The sequence below is a fragment of the Grampus griseus genome (genome assembly GCF_964374135.1).
Source record: "Grampus griseus genome assembly, chromosome: 14".
In the NCBI taxonomy this organism is placed as follows: Eukaryota; Metazoa; Chordata; class Mammalia; order Artiodactyla; family Delphinidae; genus Grampus; species Grampus griseus.
This window is the reverse complement of record NC_139008.1, coordinates 64,853,949-64,876,906: the sequence shown is the minus strand read 5'-3', so window position 1 is coordinate 64,876,906 and position 22,958 is coordinate 64,853,949. Positions and strand designations below refer to the sequence as shown.

The 22,958-nt window shown below is 40.7% G+C and overlaps 1 protein-coding gene across 1 annotated transcript in view; it reads left to right on the top strand.

The window, feature by feature from the left end:
• Positions 1-22,958, top strand: part of GSS (glutathione synthetase) — a 33,021-nt gene that overhangs the window by 3,866 nt on the left and 6,197 nt on the right. Inside the window, exons 3-9 of the mRNA XM_082671569.1 lie at positions 13,663-13,808; positions 16,094-16,169; positions 16,472-16,611; positions 17,312-17,428; positions 20,780-20,860; positions 20,958-21,035; positions 22,563-22,629. Coding sequence (XP_082527695.1) covers positions 13,663-13,808; positions 16,094-16,169; positions 16,472-16,611; positions 17,312-17,428; positions 20,780-20,860; positions 20,958-21,035; positions 22,563-22,629 — 705 coding nt within the window. The remainder of the gene's footprint in view (positions 1-13,662; positions 13,809-16,093; positions 16,170-16,471; positions 16,612-17,311; positions 17,429-20,779; positions 20,861-20,957; positions 21,036-22,562; positions 22,630-22,958) is intronic.

Genomic DNA, 22,958 nt, shown 5'->3' with positions numbered 1-22,958 from the left:
AGACCTGCTTAGTCTAAACCACATCTTTAAAAAATCTCATCCTTTAAAAAAGAAAAACTTTTAATTTGGTGACTAAGTAAGACATTTTCAAGCTTCAAAATTCAAAGGGTATAAGAGTTTACAGTTTAACCCTCCCTTCCACATTCCCTAGCCACTCAGTTCTCCCTCCCTGAAGGCAACCGTGTTTTAGTATTCTTCTTTATTCTTTAGTTAGTTTACTCATAACAAGAAAATACGTATATATTCCTTTTCCCCATTTTTTACACAAAGAAGCATATTAGACAAGCTCTTCTAGCCTTAACATATACCTTATGATTATCCACATTAGTAACTAAGCCACATACTTTTTTTTAAAACCAATTTCTAGATTTATTTATTTATGGCTGCTTTGGGTCTTCGTTGCTGCACGCAGGCTTTCTCTAGTTGCTGTGACTGGGGGCTACTCTTCGTTGTGGCACGCGGGCTTCTCATTATGGTGGCTTCTCTTGTTGCGGAGCATGGGCTCTAGGCGCGTGGGCTTCAGTAGTTGTGATACACAGGCTCAGTAGTTGTGGCTTGCGGGCTCTAGAGCACAGGCCCGGTAGTTGTAGTGCACGGGCTTAGTTGCTCTGCGGCATGTGGGATGTGGGATCCTCCCGGACCAGGGGTCAAACCCATGTCCCCTGCATTGGCAGGTGGATCTTAACCACTGCGCCACCAGGGAAGTCCCAAGCCGCATACTTTTTTTTACCAAGCCACATACTCTTTTGTCTCTGTGTGCCCAGAACCTAGTTAAGGGCCTGATAGAGAGTCCAAATTCAATAACTTTACTGAGGCCCAAGTGAATGAGAATGGCTGTCACCTAAGGTAGGCTGATACTATAAAAAGTCTGCCTCTGGCTTTGGGAATATAATTGCATGGTTTGTGAACTTCAGATTTTGTGAACTTCTTGTGTGAACCCATGATGAAGTACCTTCCACTCCGAGATTTTATTTCTTCTGTTAATCAGTAGGTATTGTGTGCAGGTCCAACAGCTGGTCCTTCTGGAAGTCAATGGAGCCTAGAAAAGGCACAGTCCTCAGTGAGATTTCCAGTCCAGAGAAAAAAGACAGGAAATGTGTGTATGTGTATGTATGTGTGGGGGATTTCATTCCAAATCTTTACCAGGTGCCTGTTCTATGCCTGGCCATTCTAGGCACTGAAGACACAGGTGAGTCAGCCAGAGGCTCTGACCTCTGGAGCTCATGGTCTAGTTGGAGAATGTACCACAAGACAAAATTAAATAATATCAGTTCTGGAGACTTCCATGGTGGTCCACTGGTTAAGACTTCACCTTCCAATGTAGGGGGTATGGGTTCGATCCCTGGTCGGGGAGCTAAGATACCATATGCCTCATGGCCAAAAAAACAAAACATAAAACAGAAGCAATATTGTAACAAATTCAATAAAGACTTTAAAAATGGTCCACATCAGGGGCTTCCCTGGTGGCTCAGCGGTTGAGAGTCCGCCTGCCGATGCAGGGGACACGGGTTCGTGTTCCGGTCCAGGAGGATCCCACATGCCGCGGAGCGGCTGGGCCCGTGAGCCATGGCCGCTGAGCCTGCGCATCCGGAGGCTGTGCTCCACGGCGGGAGGGGCCACAGCAGTGAGAGGCCCACGTACCGAAAAAAAAAAAAAAGGTCCACATCAAAAAAAGTCTTTAAAAAAATAATAATGTCAGTTCTATGACTGAGTATTTACTACCCGCCAGGCACTATTCTAAACATTTTGGAATCTCTAACTCATTTAATCCTCACCACAGCAGAGATGAGGAAACCAAGGCCCAGAGAAGTTAAGTAACTTCCCAGAGGTCATTTAAATGGTGGTATAATTGGCAGAGCCAGAATTCAAATCCAAGGAGTTTGCCTCCTGAGTCCATGCTCTGAAATTACATTTTTTACTGCCTCTCCTAGGATACTGTATAGGACACCTGGAAGAGGGATCAATTCATTAGTAGTATTTGAACTATATCTTAAAAGACAAATCACAGAAAGGAACAGCATAGCAGAGGCCCCAAAGAAGGAAAAGGCAAAACATGTTCAAGAGAATGCAGCTGAATGCAGGGGACATAAGTGGATATAGTGGGAAAGAGTCAGGCCAAAGTCAGACAGCCAAGAGGCTTTGGGTACTGGGCAAAAGAAGAGTGTGAACTTTATCCTGTAGATCAGGCCTACAGACCAGCCACGTGCAGATTAAATAGTTGGCTTCTGCAGTGTTTAGAGAGTTAATTTATTTTTTAAAATACATGACCAGGGTACAAAATTCAAAAGGGTATTCAGTGTAGAATAAGTCCTTCCTCCAGTAATGGTTTTCCCTCCCCAGAGGCAAGCATTATTAACAGGTTTTTCACCAGATTGTCTTTAAAAAGTCAGAGCCAACATTTTTTTTTATTGAAGTACAGTTGACTTACAATATTGTGTTAGTTTCAGGTGTACAGCATAGTGTTTCAGTATTTTTGCAGATTATACTCCATTATAGGTTATTACAATGGAATGGGTATAATTACCTCTGCTATACAGTATATTCTTGTTGCTTGTCTATTTTATATATAGTAGTTTGTTTCTGTTAATCCCATACCCCTAATTTGTCCCTCCCCACTTTGGTAACCACATATAGAAACCCCTTTGTTTTCTACATCTGTGAATCTGTTTTGCATATACATTCATTTGTATTATTTTTTAAGAGTCTATAAATAAGTGACATTATACAGTATGCTGATATCATACTGACTTATTTCACTAAGCATAATATCTCCACTTTGTTGCAAATGGCAGAATTTCATCCGTTTTATTGCTGAGTAGTATTCCATTGAATATATATACCATGTCTTCTTTATCCATTCATCTGTTGATAGATACTTAGGTTACTTCCAAATCTTGGCTATTATAAATAGTGTTGCTATGAACATTAAGGTGTATGTTTCTGAATTAGTGTTTTCATTTTCTTCGGATATATAGCCAGGAATGGAATTGCTGGATCATATGGTAGTTCTGTTTTCAGTTATTTGAATAACCTCCATACTGTTTTCTATACTGGCTGAAACAATTTACATTCCCACCAACACTGTATGAGGGTTCCCTTTTCTCCATATCCTCTCCAACATTTGTTATTTGTAGTCTTTTTGATGATAGCCATTCTGACAGGTGTGAAGTGATATCTCATTGTAGTTTTGATTTGCACTTCTCTAATTAGTGATCTTGAGCATCTTTTCATGTGCCTGTTAGCCATCTGTATGTCTTCTTTGAAGAAATGTCTATTCAGGTTTTCTGCCCATTTTTTGATTGGGTTGTTTGTTTTTTTGATATTGAGTTATATGAGCTGTTTGTATATTTTGGATATTAACCCCATGTTAGTCACATCATTTGCAAATATCTTCTACCATTCCGTAGGTTGTCTTTTCATTTTGTGTTACATCAAAGAGTGTTCCACCTGTGTTCTCTTCTAGGAATTTTATGGTTTCAGGTCTTACATTTAGGTTTTTAAACCATTTTGAGTTTATTTTTGAATATGGTATGAGGGAATGTTCTAATCTCATTGTTTTACATGTAGCTGTCCAGTTTTCCCAGCACCACTTATTGAAGAGACCGTTTTTTCTTCATTGCATATTCCTGCTTCCTTTGTGGTAGATTAATTGACCATAGGTGCATGGGTTTATTTCTGGCTCTGTATTCTGTTCCATTGATCTATGTGTCTGTTTTTGTAACAATACCACGCTGTTCTGATTACTCTAGCTTTGTAGTATAGTTTGAAGTCTGAGAGGGTTATACCTCCAGCTTTGTTCTTTTTTCTCAGGATTGCTTTGCAATTCAGGGTCTTTTATGGTTCCATATAAATTTTAGGATTATTTGTTCTAGTTCTGTGAAAAATGTCATGGGTGTTTGGATCGGGATTGCATTAAGTGTGTAGGTTGCTTTGGGTAGTATGGCCATTTTAACAATATTAATTCTTCCAATCTAAGAGGATGGGCTATCTTTCCATTTCTTTGAATCATCTTCAGTTCCCTCCATCAATGTTTTTATAGTTTTTAGAGTATAAGTCTTTTACCTTTTTGGTTAAACTTATTGCTAGGGATTTTATTTTTTTGAGATTTTAAACAGGATTATTTTTTACTTTCTCTTTCTGATATTTCATTATTATAATGTAGAAATGCAACAGATTTCTGTATATTAATCTTGTATCCTGCTATCTTGCTGAATTCATTTATTAGTTCTAATAGTTTTGGGGTGGAGACTTTAGGGTTCTCCATATAACGTATCATGTCATCTGCAAATAGTGATAGTTTTACCTCTTCACTTCCAATTTGGATACCTTTTATTTCTTTTTCTTGTCTGATTGCTGTGGGTAGGACTTCCAATACTAGGTTAAATAGAAACAGTGAGAGTGGGCATACTTGTTCCTGAATTTAGCAAGAAGGGTTTCAGCTTTTCATTGTTGAGTATTACGTTGGCTGTAGGTCTGTCATAAATGGCCTTTATTATGTTGAGGTGTGCTCCCTGTATACCCACTTTGATGAGTTTTTATCATGGATGGATGTTAAATTTTGTGAAATGTGTTTTTTGTGTCTATTGAGATGGTCATGTGATTTTTATCCTTCCTTTTGTTAATGTAGTGTATCACATTGATTGATCTGTGAATGTAGAACCATCCTTGTGACCCTGGAATAAATCCAGCTTGATCATGGGGTATGATCCTTTTTATGTATTGTTGGATCCAGTTTGATAATATTTTGTTGAGAATTTTTGCATCTATATTCATCAAAGATATTGGCCTGTAATTTTCTTTATTTGTAGTGTCTTTGTCTGGTTTTGGTATCAGTGTAATGGTGACCTTGTAGAATGAATTTGGGAGTGCTCCAGTCTCTTCAATTTTTTGGAATAGTTTGAGAAAGATAGGTATTTGTTCTTCTTTGTATGTTTGGTGGAAGTTCCCTGTGAAGCCATCCAGTCCTGGACTTCTGTTTGCTTGGAGTATTTTTATTACAAATTCAATTTCACTTCTAGTGATTGCTCTGTTCAAGTTGTTTCTTCTTGATTCAGTCTTGGCAGGCTGTATATTTCAAGAAATTTGTCTGTTTCTTCTATGTTGTCCAATTTGTTGGCATATGACTGTTCATAGTATTCTCTTATGATTTTTTATATCTCTGTGGTATCAGTTGTTATTTCTCCTCTTTCATTTCTTATTTTGTTTATTCAACATTTTTTAAAATCATGAAATTAAAAAAAAAAACTCTAAATACCCAGCTTACCTTGAAAAATCAGGTCATTTGGCAATCCTGGCTCACTTTCCTTCATGGCAGCAATTGGCTAGAGTGGAGTTATGACTGCCCCCTTTAGATAAGGTGGGGTTCTTACTTCTGTCACTCTCTGTTGTATTGTTTTCCTGGCTGTGAAGATGAGTGTTTATTGCCATGCATGTGCTATAGTTTTTCTTATAATAGAAGAATATGACTCTATGTCTGTGTGCCTATTGAAAGTGAAAAGACTGTGTTTCAGCCTTTAGCCTATGGACAGCAGAAAACAGCGCTATACTATTGATCCCAAATCCAAGTGGGCATAATGAGTCACGTGGACAGAGGCAGAAGTCTTAACAGAAAAACTCTCTGGGAGTTTTTCATGCCACATGAGATTTGTTGGAGGAGTCAGAGTTCTGAGCTTTAAAACCAAGGAAATACCCCTGCAGTTTTCACACATGCATTCAGTGTATTAAGTCACCCCTTACGTATGTGCAGTATTTCCTACTCTAACTCCTAAAGGCTTCAAGCTAAAAAAAACCTTACTCTCACAAACACCCTTCCTTAATTTTGTCTTAAATTGATGCTGAGGATGGCAATTTAGGAATTATTTTGAAAATTTTAATTGGACTTACATTAATTACCTGACATTTCTACTTTTAGAAATTTATGAACCTTCTCACACACAAAATACCTAGAATGTATATTCTAGGATGTTCATGGAAACATCAAGTTGTAATGGAGGAAACAAAGGAAACCACCTTGATGTTCATAATAGAAAGCTAGATTCAATAAATTATGGTATATACAAAGAATGGAATACTATACCACCATTAAAAAGAATGAGAGAGACCTTCAATATGGCAGAGGAGTAAGACGTGCAGATCACCTCCCTCCCCACAAATACATCAGAAATACATCTACATGTGGAACAATTCCCACAAAACACCTACTGAACACTGGCAGAAGACCTCAGACTTCCCAAAAGATATATATATTTTTTTCCTTTTTCTCTTTTTGTGAGTGTGTATGCTTCTTTGTGTGATTTTGTCTGTATAGCTTTGCTTTTACCATTTGTCCTAGGGTTCTGTCTGTCCGTTTTTGTTTTTCATTTTTTTTTCTTAGTATAGTTTTTAGTGCTTGTTATCGTTGGTGGATTTGCTTTTTGATTTAGTTGTTCTCTTCTTTCTTCCTTTTTTTTCTTTTTTTGAAATTTTTTTAATTTTTAATGTATTTATTTTAATAACTTTATTTTATTTTATTTTATTTTATTTTCTCTTTCTTTTTTCTCCCTTTTCTTCTGAGCCATGTGGCTGACAGGGTCTTGGTGCTCCGACCAGGTGTCAGGCCTGTGCCTCTGAGGTGGGAGAGCCGAGTTCAGGACATTGGTCCACCAGAGACCTCCTGGCTCCACGTAATATCAAACGGCGAAAGCTCTCCCAGAGTTCTCCATCTCAATGCTAAGACCCAGCTCCACTCAATGACCAGCAAACTACAGTGCTGGACACCCTATGCCAAACAACTAGCAAGACAGGAACACAACCCCACCCATTAGCAGAGAGGCTGCCTAAAATTATAGTAAGGTCACAGACACCCCAAAACACACCACCGGACGTGGTCCTGACCATCAGAAAGACAAGATCAAGCCTCATCCACCAGAACACAGGCACCAGTCCCCTCCACCAGGAAGCCTACACAACCCATTGAACCAACCTTAGCCACTGGGAGCAGACACCAAAAACAACGGGAAGTATGAACCTGCAGCCTGCGAAAAGGAGACCCCAAACACCGTAAATTAAGCAAAATGAGAAGACAGAGAAACACACAGAAGATGAAGAAGCAATGTAAAATCCCACCAGACCAAACAAATGAAGAGGAAATAGGCAGTCTACCTGAAAAAGAATCCAGAGTAATGATAGTAAAGATGATACAAAATCTTGGAAATAGAATGGAGAAAATACAAGAAACGTTTAACAAGGACCTAGAAGAACTAAAGAGCAAACAAACAATGATGAACAACACAATAAATGAAATTAAAAATTCTCTAGAAGGAGTCAATACCAGAATAACTGAGGCAGAAGAATGGATAAGTGACCTGGAAGATAAAATAGTGGAAAGGGACTTCCCTGGTGGTGCAGTGGTTGGGAATCCACCTGCCAATGCGGGGGACACGGGTTCAAGCCCTGGTCTGGGAGGATCCCACATGCTGCGGAGCAGCTGGGCCCATGTACCACTACTACTGAGCCCGTGCGCCACAAAAGAGAGTAGCCCCTGCTTGCTACAACTGGAGAGAGCCTGCGCGAAGCAATGAAGCCCCAACGCAGCCAAAAATAAATAAATAAATAAATTTATTTTTTAAAAAAATAGTGGAAATAACTACGACAGAGCAGAATAAAGAAAAAAGAATGAAAAGAATTGAGGACAGTCTCAGAGACCTCTGGGACAACATTAAACACACTAACATTCGAATTATAGGGGTCACAGAAGAAGAAGAGAAAAAGAAAGGGACTGAGAAAATATTTGAACAGATTATAGTTGAAAACTTCCCTAATATGGGAAAGGAAATAGTCAATCAAGTCTGGGAAGCCCAGAGAGTCCCATACAGGATAAATCCAAGGAGAAACATGCCAAGAAACATATTAATGAAACTATCAAAAATTAAATACAAAGAAAAAATATTAAAAGCAGCAAGGGAAAAACAACAAATAACATACAAGGGAATCTCCATAAGGTTAACAGCTGATCTTTCAGCAGAAACTCTGCAAGCCAGAGGGAGTGGCAGGACATATTTAAAGTGATGAAAGAGAAAAACCTACAACTAAGATTACTCTACCCAGCAAGGATCTCATTCAGATTCAGTGAAGAAATTAAAACTTTACAGACAAGCAAAAGCTAAGAAAATTCAGCACCACCAAACCAGCTTTACAACAAATGCTAAAGGAACTTCTCTAGGAAACACAAGAGAAAGAAAAGACCTACAATAACAAACCCAAAACAATTAAGAAAATGGTAATAGGAACATACATATCAATAATTACCTTAAATGTAAATGGATTAAATGCTCCAACCAAAAGACATAGACTGGCTGAATGGATTTAAAAACAAGACCCATATATATACTGTCTACAAGAGACCCACTTCAGACCTAGGGACACATACAGACTGAAAGTGAGGGGATAGAAAAAGATATTCCATGCAAATGGAAATCAAAAGAAAGCTGCAGTAGTGATTCTCATATCAGACAAAATAGACTTTAAAATAAAGATGATTACAAGAGACAAAGAAGGACACTACATAATGATCAAGGGGTCAATCCAAGAAGAAGACATAACAATTATAAATATTTATGCACCCAACATAGGAGCACCTCAATACATAAGGCAAATGCTAACAGCCATAAAAGGGGAAATCAACAGTACCACAGTCATAGTAGGGGACTTTAACACCCCACTTTCACCAATGGACAGATCATCCAAAAGGAAAATAAATAAGGAAACAAGCTTTAAGTAATACATTAAACAAGATGGACTTAATTGATATTTATAGGACATTCTATCCAAAAACAACAGAATACACTTTCTTCTCAAGTGCTCATGGGAAATCCTCCAGGATAGATCATATCTTGGGTCACAAATCAAGCCTTGGTAAATTTAAGAAAATTGAAATCATATCAAGTATCTTTTCCGACCACAGCACTATGAGACTAGATATCAATTACAGGAAAAAAATCTGTAAAAAATACAAAAACATGGAGGCTAAACAACACACTACTAAATAACCAAGAGATCACTGAAGAAATCAAAGAAGAAATCAAAAAATACCTAGAAACGAATGACAATGAAAGCATGACGACCCAAAACCTATGGAATGAAGCAAAAGCAGTTCTAAGAGGGAAGTTTATAGCAATACAATCCTACCTCAAGGAATAAGGAACATCTCAAGTAAACAACCTAACCTTACACCTAAAGCAATTAGAGAAAGAAGAACAAAAAGCCCCCAAAGTTAGCAGAAGGAAAGAAATCATAAAGATCAGAGCAGAAATAAATGAAATAGAAACAAAGAAAACAATAGCAAAGGTCAATAAAACTAAAAGCTGGTTCTTTGAGAAGATAAACAAAATTGATAAGCCATTAGCCAGACTCATCAAGAAAAAAAGGGAGAAGACTCAAATCAATAGAATTAGACATGAAAAAGGAGAAGTAACAACTGACACTGCAGAAATACAAAGGATCATGAGAGATTACTACAAGCAACTATATGCCAATAAAATGGACAACCTGGAAGAAATGGACAAATTCTTAGAAAAACACAACCTTCTGAGACTGAACCAGGAAGAAATAGAAAAATATAAACAGACCAATTGCAAGCACTGAAATTGAGACAGTGATTAAAAATCTTCCAAAAACCAAAAGCCCAGGACCAGATGGCTTCACAGGCGAATTCTATCAAATATTTAGAGAAGATCTAACACCTATCCTTCTCAAACTCTTCCAAAATATAGCAGAGGGAGGAACACTCCCAAACTCATTCTACGATGTCACCATCACCCTGATACCAAAACCAGACAAAGATACTACAAAAAAAGAAAATTACAGACCAATATTTCTGATGAATATAGATGCAAAAATCCTCAACAAAATACTAGCAAACAGAATCCAAAAATACATTAAAAGGATCATACACCATGATCAAGTGAGATTTATCCCAGGGATGCAAGGATTCTTCAATATATGCAAATCAGTCAATGTGATACACCATATTAACGAATTGAAGAATAAAAACCATATGATCATCTCAACAGATACAGAAAAAGCTTTTGGCAAAATTCAACACCATTTATTGTAAAAAAAACTCTCCAGAAAGTGGGCATAGAGGGAACCTACCTCAATATAATGAAGGCCATATACGACAAACCCACAGCAAACATCATTCTCAATGGTGGAAAAATGAAAACATTTCCTCTAAGCTCAGGAACAACAGAAGGATGCCCACTCTCAACACTATTATTCAACATGGTTTTGGAAGTCCTAGCCACAGCAATCAGAGAAGAAAAAGAAATAAAAGAAATCCAAATCAGAAAAGAAGATGTAAAGATGTCACTGTTTGCAGATGACATGCTACTATGCATAGAGAATCCTAAAGACTCTACCAGAAAACTGCTAGAGCTAATCAATGAATTTGATAAAGTAGCAGGATACAAAATTAATGCACAGAAATCTCTTGCATTCCTATACACTAATGATGAAAAATCTGAAAGAGAAATTAAGGAAACACTCCCATTTACCATTGCAACAAAAAGAATAAAATACCTAGGAATAAACCTACCTAAGGAGACAAAAGACCTCTATGCAGAAAACTATAAGACACTGATGAAAGAAATTAAAGATGATACAAACAGATGGAGAGATATACCATGTTCTTGGATTGGAAGAGTCAACATTGTGGAAATGACTATACTACCTAAAGCAATCTACTGATTCAGTGCAATCCCTGTCAAACTACCAATGGCATTTTTCACAGAACTAGAACAAAAAATTTCACAATTTGTATGGAAACACAAAAGACCCTGAATAACCAAAGCAATTTTGAGAAAGAAAAATGGAGCTGGAGCAATCAGGCTCCCGGACTTCAGACTACTACAAAGCTACAGTAATCAAGACAATATGGTACTGGCACAAAAACAGAAATATAGATCAATGGAAGAGGATAGAAAGCCCAGAGATAAACCCACACACATATGGTCACCGTATTTTTGATAAAATATACAAAATGAATATACAGTGGAGAAAAGACAGCCTCTTCAATAAGTTGTGCTGGGAAAACTGGACAGCTACATGTAAAAGAATGAAATTAGAACACTTCCTAACACCACACATAAAAATAAACTCATAATGGATTGAAGACCTAAATATAAGGCCAGACAGTATAAAACTCTCAGAGGAAAACATAGGCAGAACACTCTATGACATAAATCACAGCAAGATCCTTTTTGACCCATCTCCTAGAGAAATGGAAATAAAAACAAAAATAAACAAATGGGACCTAATGAAAATTAAAAGCTTTTGCACTGCAAAGGAGAACATAAATAAGATGAAAAGACAAACCTCAGAATGGGAGAAAATATTTGCAAATGAAGCAACTGACAAAGGATAAATCTCCAAGATTTACAAGCAACTCATACAGCTCAATATCAAAAAAACAAACAACCCAATCCAAAAATGGGCAGAAGACCTAAATAGACATTTCTCCAAAGAAGATATACAGATTGCTAACAAACACATGAAAGGATGCTCAACATCACTAACCATTAGAGAAATGCAAATCCAAACTACAATGAGGTATCACCTTGCACCTGTCAGAATGGCCATCATCAAAAAATCTACAAACAATAAATGCTGGACAGGGTGTGGAGAAAAGGGAACCCGCTTGCACTGTTGGTGGGAATGTAAACTGATACAGCCACTATGGAGAACAGTATGGAGGTTCCTTAAAAAACTAAAAATAGAGCTACCATATGACCCAGAAATCCCACTACTGGGCATATACCCTGAGAAAACCATAATTCAAAAAACAACCTAAGTGTCCATCGACAGATGAATGGATAAAGAAGATGTGGCACATATATACAATGGAATATTACTCAGGCATAAAAAGAAACGAAATTGAGTTATTTGTAGTGAGGTGGATGGACCTAGAGTCTGTCATACAGAGTGAAGTAAGTCAAAAAGAGAAAAACAAATACCGTATGCTAACACATGTATATGGAATCTAAAAAAAAAAAAAAAGAAGATTCTGAAGAACCTAGGGGCAGGACAGGAATAAAGACACAGACGTAGAGAATGGATTTGAGGACACAGGGAGTGGGAAGGGTAAGCTGAGACGAAGTGAGAGAGTGGCATGGACATATTTACACTACCAAATGTAAAATAAATAGCTAGTGGGAAGCAGCCGCATATCACAGGGAGATCAGCTTGGTGCTTTGTGTCCACGTAGAGGGGTGGGACAGGGAGGGTGGGAGGGAGATGCAAGAAGGAGGAGATATGGGGATATATGTATATGTATAGCTGATTCACGTTGTTATAAAGCAGAAACTAACACACCATTGTAAAGCAATATACTCCAATAAAGATGTTAAAAAAATAAAATAAAAAGAATGAGAGTGCTCTATTTGAATGTATTCGGAAATGTCTCTGAAATATTTATAAAGCTAAGGACAGAACAATGTATGTATTATATGCTTGTGTGTGTGTAAAAAGAGAAAATATGTATGTATACGTATACATTAGTCTAGAAGGATATGTGAGACACTGCCTCTGGGGAGGAGAACTGGGTCATTGGGGCTAGGGTGGGAGTGAGATGTACTTTTCACTATGCATCCTTGTGTCTTTTTTGATTTTATATCATGTGTTTGTATTATCCATTCAAATTAATAATTTTTTTAAAAATAAATATATAAATGCCAAGTTCTAACACCCTTAACTCATACTATTATAATGACAAGCCTATTAACTCAGAGGTTAGACTCAGGAATGCTTCATAATATAAGCACAAAGTCATAATATAAGTCACAAAGTCATCTTACCTTCTGTTACCCAAGTTCTAGTTCATTTGTTGTTGGAAATCTCAGAACGCATTATCCCCTTCTAAAAATAGTATTCTAGATGGTATTTGGGTTTCCTGGCTCTGCCAAAGTCCAGAGAACTCAGAATGCAGCTGAACTCCAGGCCTGGCAACCTGGGTCACCATCTCCAATACTGGGGGGAAACCACTCCTGGCTCCTTCTCTGGAGACCAGAGTCCACTTCTGCTGCAGCCCTACCTGCAGGACTCTCCCTCTCCCCCAACCAGATGGCAAGGGGACTGGGCTTGGATATGAACTGGCTAAGAGTATGTGTGTGTATGTGCGTGTGCGTGTGTGTGTATGGTGGTTGTTGTTTAGTAACATTCATGGTTCAAATCCCAGTGTCACCTATTAGCTTTATATAATTTTGGAGACGTTACTTAACCTCTCTGAGACTTAGTTCCCTTATTTATTTATTAGGTACAGATAATAATAGTATCTTTCTCATAGGGTTAAATGATGAATCCACGTAAAGTATTTAAAACAGTGCTGAGCACACAGTCAGTGCTCAATAATTTTTTGGTTTATTTGTCTTCTAGACTTTGTAATATTTTATCTCTTTACATTAAAAAGAAAAAAAATGATCAGAATCAAAATGGCCAAAAACAAAGTCTGCAAGTTCTCTTTATACCCATTCCTCGTCCTGTTCTCCTCCCTCCCTTCCCAGAGGTAACCACTATTCTGTAGTTTGTGTGTCCTCAATAAATGTAGGGCACCCTTTCCATGGGGTTATGTTTGCAGGAAGACAACCCATTCACAGGTGTTCTACCCGTGCGCACTCTTTCCTCAATCAGGTGGTGAGCTACGCCCCATTCACACTCTTCCCCTCACTGGTCCCGAGTGCCTTGCTGGAGCAGGCCTATGCTGTACAAATGGACTTCAACCTGCTGGTGGATGCTGTCAGCCAGAACGCTGCCTTTCTGGAGCAAACTCTCTCCAGGTACAGGGCAGTGGGGCTTCGGGGGCTGTGAGGTGCTAGAACCAAGACATTGGAAGACTGGGGAGTCATGAGCTATTACTCAGGCAGGTGACTTTGTGGGGTGGGGGACAGGTACTCCCCAGGAGAAACAAACAGAAGTTAGGAGACCTGGCTTCTAACCCTGGCTCTACCACTTATTTATATGGCCTCAAGCAAGTTCCTTTCTTTCTCTGGGCCTCAATTTCTTCATCTGTAAAATGGGAGGTTGGCCTAAATCTAAGGTCCCTTCCAACACTGACATTCTGTGATTCTCTGACCCTTGACCCCCCTGCTTTGAAGACTGAAATTTCCATTTGTAATTAGGGAGAGTCAACCTAGTTTGAGAGAAAACAGAGGGCAGGAGGGGTTATGGGTTTAAAGTCAGATTTCCTACTTCTCTTAAGCAGTGACCCTTTCTTGTCACTTCAGGCCTCTTATGTCTGGGTGGGACGGGGTGCAGACTGGGCCACACCCAGTTCACGAGGATACAGAACCCCTGAAATGACTCACTCTATCCCCCCTCTCTGTCTCTTCTCCCTTGATCTTTTTTCCCCTTGAGGCCCTGGGGCAAGGGAAATTTCTTTATTTTAGAATTAAGTTAGAATTAAATATATATGTGTGTGTGTGTGTGTGTGTGTGTGTGTGTGTATGATTGCATGTCTCATTAATTTTTCAAAATCTTTTTTTAAAAAAAAAATTATTTATTTGGCTGCACTGGGTCTTCGTTGCGGCATGCGGGATCCAGTTCCCCAACCAGAGATCAAACCCGGGCCCCCTGCATTGGGAGCTCGGAATCTCAACCGCTGGCCCACCAGTGAAGTCTCCACAAAATCTTTTAAAAATGTGCACATTGGTGTGAGGGTGAAAACGAGAAGGGTTCATAATGGTAAGAAGTTTGGAAACCTTGACTTGGAGCTAAAAACCCACTGAGTCCTGAATATACAAACCTTTCCACCACCTTTTCTTCAGATCTTTCTCGGGATGGGCCCAGCTTTTGTACCTGTGATTCTAGATTGTGGGAAAGATGAGCAGCCTGATTTACGACCTTTATCCTAAAGCTGCAGTTATGTGTAAGACCTTCCCTGCAGCCCATCTCTGCAACCCCTGTCTTCCCTATTACCCTCTCCTCTGAAATACACACAAACCCTAGCTTGTAAGGGTGAAAAGGCCCAGGGTCACATGAGCTAGAATAGCAGCCTAGGAGAGTCCCAGCTTAGGGACTCTCCTCTTCACCAAGGGCTGCGGAACCCCATGAGAGCTGACTGGGGAGAGAGGAGCTTCAGGGCAGGCCTGAGCTACATGGGCTCAGTGGGGTCCCTGTAACAAGGTGAGCCTGAGAGTTAGGCTTGAGCAGGCATGCAGAGACCACCCTGAATCTTGAGAGGCAACAAGTTAGTTACCTATGGGTGTTTCTTCCTAAGGCTCCAGAAAACCATACTGGCTGGGTCCTACCTCATGCCACATGTCACAGTAGCACACTGGGCCATGATGATGAGCTAGCAGAGACATGGTCCCCATCCTCATGTGGTTTATAGTCAAATAGGAGAGACAATACTAGTCATCACACAAATAAAATGGAAAATTACAACTGCAATCAGTGCTATAGAGGAGAGGTCCACAGTGCTATGAGTGCACACCAGGGGGATCTGACCCAGGTAGGGAAGGCTTCCTTGAGGAAATCACATCATATAAGGACTGGTTGAAGAAAAAAATTAGGATATTTAGCTTGAGTCAGAAAAACCTTTTGGGGCACAGGGCATAACTGCTGTCTTCTAATCTCTGAGTGCTGCCATGGAAGAGGTGGAAAAGACTTGTCCTGGGAGGTCCCAGAACATAGGGGAAGCTACGGAGAGTTAATGTTAGGTCAACTAGAAAGCTTACCAACTACACAATGGTCATATCGTATGCCAGTTTTGAATTCTTCTTGGGAGCACACACTATGTTCAATTCTGTACATGTACTATCTCATTTACTCTTCACTACAACTCTCTGTTATAAATATAATTATATTCCTCTTCATTTTACAGATGAGCAAACTGAAGCATAGAGGAGATATGATTGAGGTTGCCCAATAGTGAGTGGTAGAGCTGGGATTTGAACCCAAGCCATCTGGCTCTAAAGCTGGGTTCTAAACCACTGTTCTCTACAGGGTTGGTGTGGATGTTCAATTTTGAGCCAGTAGACCCAGAGAGGATTCAGGAGACAATGGAAATCCTTGACCTTTAATGTTTGATGTAGCCTAGAAAATACTCTCTTTCCTCTTTCAGCACCATCAAAAGGGACAACTTTACTGCTCATCTCTTTGACATCCACAAGCAAGTCCTGAAAGAGGGCATTGCCCAGGTAACCATTCCCCACTTCACCCCAGTCTGGGACCTGCCCCTCCCATCTCGTTCTCTTTTTTTTTTTTTTAACCAGAAGAATTTGGCCTAGTCCCTGAGCTCATGGGAATCTGCCTCTCATTGGTCCCCACTGGGTTTATACATTAGTGTCCAATCCTGGAATGTCCCAAAGAATGATTCCACTGGGTTTGGGAGTGTTAGCTGGCACCTTTGCATAGAGTTCATGGTACCTGTCTGCTCCGTGGCTAGGCCCTCAGAGTCAGCCCCTGGGCAAATGTCCTCAGCCTTCAGTTTTCCCCACAGACGGTGTTCCTGGGCCTGAATCGCTCAGACTACATGTTCCAGCGCAACGCAGATGGCTCTGCAGCCCTGAAACAGATTGAAATCAACACCATCTCTGCCAGCTTTGGGGGCCTAGCCTCCCGGACCCCTGCTGTGCATCGGTGGGTCCCTTGGGCAATCCTGGGCACACTAGTGAGGTGTCAGCCTGATGAGCCTACAATCATAGGTGGGGGCAGGGATCTCCAATGCTGACTGTGCCTTCCTGGGCCTTGGGTCATGTGTTTCCACCTCGTAGCAGTTTCCACTTGTAATTAAGTCTTGGTGTGTCAGAAAAAGAAGGAACCTCAGGGTTCATCTGGTCCTGCCCCTTCATTGTACAAGTTAGTATTCCAGGCAGAAGGAACAGTATCTGTGAGGGTCCTGAGGTAAGAAAGAAGCCTGAAAGGAGGTCAGAATCCAAGGCAGAGAGGGAACAGGGGCTTCCCTTCTGAGCGCTGGACCCTAGCAACAACCACTTCTAGTCAGTAGTGATGCTCCAGGTTGCTGTGATTCCAGATGGTCTGTAGCTGGATTCCAGACAGTACCTGGGGCTCAGGTAAAGGGGTTTCAGTTCATTGGGAGGCTTGTGTGGAGTGGAAACACAGGGTCTCAGGGCTCCTCTGGGCATGTACACCAGGGGCCAGGCTTAGGGCAGCCCAACACATTCCAGCCTGAGGGGGATCCTACAAGAGCATGATGGTAGGATGCTTTTTAGTGCTCAGCTGACTCTCAAAGTGATGTTCCTATAATTGTCTATGAGTCACAGGCAGAAGGGTCTTCCAGGTCCATCCAGTTACTAAGTAGGCATCTCTCTTTCAACAGACATGTTCTCAATGTCCTGGGTAAGACCAAAGAAGCTGCCAAGATCCTCTCCAATAATCCCAGCAAGGGATTGGCCATGGGGATTGCCAAAGCCTGGGAACTCTACGGCTCAGCCAAGTAAGGGGAAGAGAAAGTGTCAGCAGAATCCTGCTTTAGATTCAGCATTCATGGATGCAGCAACTTCTTTGCCTGACATCATTAGGAAATCATGAGGGAATTTTTCTTGAAATAGAAGCTTACACTTTGAAGTACCAAAATTATTTTAATGGAGTTTTGGGCTTCCTTCTTAAATAAGAGATGCTGATAATAATTTAATCTTTTCTCATTGGCTACAGGTGATGGTTATGACAGTCAGTGATTGCATCTTGATGTAATGCAGGGGTGCTACCTGGAGTGAGAGAGGCATGTGAGGTTGTTTGCCTGCACTAATGGCCCCAGTTATTAGGCTTTATGCTCTTATTCTTTTTTTCATAGTTTTTCTGTCTGTTTTCCTACTAACAGCTCTTCTTACTGCTGTCACTTTGCTTGAATTTAGAATCTCCATTGCCATCCTTATACCTCCTTTTTGATTTGTAGTTTGGGAAAGCAAATGATCTGTTATATTTGTGTCTAATGAGTGTGAGGGCCTTTTTGATGAGTAAATGCATAAACTTTGATTTAGGGATTTTATCGTATCTGTTCAGAGGCATTTTTTTGCTTCCTTCCTATTTCTCAACCATGTTCCAGATGTGTAAAGATGCTAGAAGTTCCAGATATGACTTCTGGATAAGTGAGCGGCCACTGTACTAACAGTTATTGCTATGTTAATATAGCATTAATAGTTTACCCTTAATGAGCATCTACTAGTGCCACACTTTGTGCTAAGCTCTTCACATACGGGATCTCATTGAATCCTAAATTCAAACACTCTGAGGTAGATATTATTCATCTCCCCCATTTTAAAGATGAGGAAACTGAGATTCAGAGAAGTGAAGTGCATTGTTCAAGGTCAAGTGGTGAGTTGGTGGTAGAGCCCAGAGTCCATCTCCCTCTAGAACCTGCATTCTTAATCACTTTATTGCCTCCAAGAGAGCCTCTCTGGGCTTATTAAGCCTCACTAAGACTCAAGAAACGTCAGACTCTGAGCATTTGGAAGTCATCAGACAAATATTTTTTCAAGTAGAACTCTTGGCTAGGTTGTATTTTAAGAGTGAAGCCAGGAGATGGGTCACCTAGGGAACCTGCTGATAGACGAATGCTGCAGAGGGTTTCTCTAGCCAGGCTGTGAATAACATGGAGAGAAAAGACTTGTGTGCTCAGAATTAGGCACTGGTAGGTAGGAGCTATGGGGTCCCTGAGCCAGGAGTGGATTCCCTCATTTTGAGAGTCAAATAGGCACTTCTGCTGACCCAAATATGACCTTTGCTAAAGTCTGTTCTTTTCCCTGAACATCAGTTTCCGAACTTGTAAAACGGGGGTAATAATAATACCTAAAAGGGTGGTAGTAAGAATTAAATGAAATCATAGATTTGAAAAATGCTTTAAAAAATTCAGTGAGGGTCATTATATGATACTTTCAATAATAACGATAATGATAGTAATAATTACTACCATTTAAAGAGTTTTGTTTTACAGAAGAGCAAATGGAGGGCTCAGAGAGGTTGAATAACTTGCCCAAAGTCACACAGCTAGTAAGTTTAGAATTCACGTTTATCTGCCCCTAAAGCCTGTGTTCTCTCTACTACACTGTTCTTCTGAAAGGAATGGTCCCATAGTATAGACTGAAAAACTGAGGTGCGAGCATTTGTAGAGCAGATGAATTTTCATCAATTATCTCATACATTTTAAAAGAATTTTTAAAAATTAAGCCAGGAAAATGAATTATGATTTCAATTTAGACATTTTTTCAAACTCTTTCAAAGTATAGTGTCTGTGGTTAGAATGAGTAGGGATAAGAAAATGGGATTCTTGATATAAAAGGTTGGGAACTATGATTTATTTAACACCCTTATCTTATACATGAGGAAATCAGGGCCCAAGGAAAGGAACTGACTTACCCAAGGGTATACCATAGATCACTGGCAAAGCCAGCACTGGGACTCTGGAGTCCTCATTCCCAGTCAGCATGCTACTGCTACTTCACCTTCCTTAGCTGATAACTTTCCTAGACCTGCTGTCAAGAGACTGCTCAGAATTAAAGGCAGGAGGAGGTAGAATATGTTTTCCGAGTCTGAGTCCGATTATTTGGCAGGAGGCTTCATTAACCAGAGCATGCAGTTCCACTTTAACCTACAGCCTCTCCTCCACCTTTCCTTGGAGGTGGGCCAGCCTGGGCCAAGTGCCACCTCCCACTCATGAGCAGAGCAGATCAGGCTACAAAGTAAAGAGCAAGGTCATTGGCCCTCGGGACTCTCTCAGGGCAAGATGGCTTGTGAGATTTCAGGCAGGCCAGGAGAAGGGGCATACTAGGACCTGTGTTTTAGCTAAGTGGAAAGGAGTCAGGCAGAGTGTAGTCCAAGAGGTTCAGCTGAGGGAGGGAGAAGCAAAGATAGACAAGAGGCCAAGTATGGGAGGTCAGGAATCCACACTTAAAATCCTAAGCCAAGTCTGCCCACCCAAGAGCTCAGCAAGAAGCCTTGGGCACAGAGCAATACAGCTACAGCAAAAATGGAGTTTGGTACTGCTGAGCAGTGACACTAAGAGAGTCTGATGGGAGACACCTGGACCTGTTCTTGACAACTGAAAACAGCTTGGTCGGTAGCCAAACAGACAATTCTTTGACATTAGCATTTCCCTGAGTCCTCGAGCTCTTGCTCCTTTAAGAAACATGTGGATAAGCAGAAAGGAAGAGGCCAGGTAAGCCCCAGTGATCCCATTAATACGGTGGGACCAAACGTGGCCCTGTGTACCTCACAGAAATGTTGGGAGGCCCCAGGAGATAATGCCTTATTCATAGTTTTCTCTATAGTGTTTCTGTTGGATTCCATTGAGGATTCCATTGAGCTATTCTTTTTTTTTTTTCTTTTTGAAAGAATCACACACTCTTTTATTATATGATTCACAATCTAGCAATAGGGTCATTATCCCCTAACTCCCAGCATTGTTCTTTTACAAAATATTCTTCAGTACTCTCACTTCTTTATTCTTCCAGAAGAACTTGGAATCATTATGTTAAATTCTAAGAAAAAGTCCTCTTGGGTTTTTGAGATGGTTTTAAATCTAAATTTTAATTTGCACAGAAGATTGACATCATTACAATATTTCATCTACCTACTGGAGAAGGGGCAGAGACATGTCCATTTTTTCAAGTTTTCTATATTCAGGAAATAATGTGTTGTAGCCTCAGGTGTCTATGCCTGAGGCAGTCCTGAGTAGAGAGAATATCTACTCTTTCAGGGAAGCCGTGTTCTCATTCTCACTTCTGAGGGGGTGGGATGAAGGGAAGACAAGATTTGTAGCCACCTTGGGCCACCTGTGCTCTTTCCCCAGCGCTCGGGTGCTACTGATTGCCCAAGAGAAGGAAAGGAATATATTTGACCAGCGTGCCATAGAGAATGAGCTACTGGCCAGGTAAGTAAAGGAGGGGAGACCTCCAGGTGTAGCCCCAGGACTGGGGAGAGCCACTCAGAACAGAGCATCCACTCTGAGCCTTGCCCATCTTTCCCAGGAATATCCATGTAATCCGGCGAAAGTTTGAAGATGTCTCTGAAAAGGGGTCTCTAGACCAGGACCGAAGACTGTTTATGTAAGTGTCCAGGGAGCATTCCCCAAGGATCCAATAGAGGGCTGATTTAGGAAACTCATCCTGCTGCCTACTTCCCCTAAATAATCCTTTCTTCTGGGAGATGTGATGGCTTGCTTCCTTCTCTCTGAACTTTAGGGTGAACTCTGAAAATATCCCACCATCCCAGGAAATTTTGGACATGCCAAGTTCTGCTTCTAACGGGTTATATCAGAACTATTGACATTCTGGATAACCTTGGTTTTCATATGCCTCTGGGCTCCCAAAAGTTTTCTTGCCCTTCTTGGCTAGTCAAGTCAGACCTGGGCAGTTGGGTTGGGCAGTCAAGGAGGAAGAGGAGTAGCCAGCTCATTCTTTGATTGGTCTGGGAGTTGCTCTCTGAGGTCTCATGCAAGACCTCAAAGGGCCTGGATTTGTGTTCCAAGCCAGGCCCTGTGCTTCCCTTCAGGGGCCACCACCAAGTGACTTCAGTATCACATATTTGGGTAGCATTGCTTACAGCACACATATTTAGACCTGGAAATGTGTGATTCTTAAAATTAAGAACCTCCTGGCGTTTCACAATACCACTTACTATTTTCAAAGTGCGCTTCTATCTTAACAAAACAAAGTCATTAATTTACTTTCCAGATAAATCAAACAATATCAAATAAATCAAAGAAAAGGGGAAGAAGTTCAAAAAGACAGTATGTGGCTTAACTAGATTCATATTTTGCATCTCCCCACCCTCACCCCCTACCATTTAAAAAAATCAGCTACTTTAAGCAGTGTAAATACAAGTGTGTTTTGCTAGCAGTATGATTATATGTAGCAATATGATTCTGCTGCTCAGTAATTTTGAGCCCACTTTTTAAAAATTTACCTAATTTGATTCTGGTTGCCTTCGGCCTTACTAGAATGACTCTAGATCTGGAATATTAGAAGGCATTCCCCACTGCATACCTCCATTTTTTAGTGGAAGCATTGATGGTGTGTGGGTGTCTACTTTCATACTTCCAATGAATCCCTGTTCAGGCTACCCCTGTGCACTGACTTTCAAAGAAAGAAGCCAAATGCATTTTGATGCACCCTGAAATAGATTGAACCACTGAATACATCAGTTTTATTTTATTTTTTATCTCTTATAAATTTATTTATTTTATTTTATTTATTTTTGGCTGTGTTGGGTCTTCGTTGCTGCACGCAGGCTTTCTCTAGTTGGGACGAGCGGTGGCTACTCTTCGTTGCGGTGTGGGGGCTTCTCATTGTGGTGGCTTCTCTTGTTGCGGAGCACGGGCTCTAGGCACACGGGCTTCAGTAGTTGTGGCTCGTGGGCTCTAGAGCGCAGGCTCAGTAGTTGTGGCGCGCAGGCTCAGTAGTTGTGGCGCACAGGCTTAGTTGCTCCACGGCATGTGAGATCTTCCTGGACCAGCGCTCGAACCCATGTCCCCTGCATTGGCAGGCAGATTCTCAACCACTGTGCCACTAGGGAAGTCCCTGAACACATCAGTTTTAATTTAACACAACAGCTTTCTCCATCCTGTGTTCTAGGGACGACCAGGAAGTTGCTGTGGTTTACTTCCGGGATGGCTACATGCCAAGTCATTACAGTCCACAGGTTGGTACTTTCTGTTAGACCATTCTTTGCCTCTGGGACCTACCATCGTTCTTCAGAGATTCAACTCAGGTGTCACAACAACCTAGGTTATTTCCTGAGCTCTGGCTTCAGTTCTTCCTGAGGGAACTTGCTGCTGGAACTTCCTGTCTTCCCACAAGCTTTTTGCTACCTCTCACTCTCTACACACAATCTTCTAGAATCTGAATCCTCAGGAAACCACAATGCACCAGCCATTCACACTGTTTTGCTGGTAAATGTGTAACAATCTTTCTGTGGAGACAAGCCCCTATTTGTAGCATTTTCTGATTTCTAGGTTGTAAATACTCCCA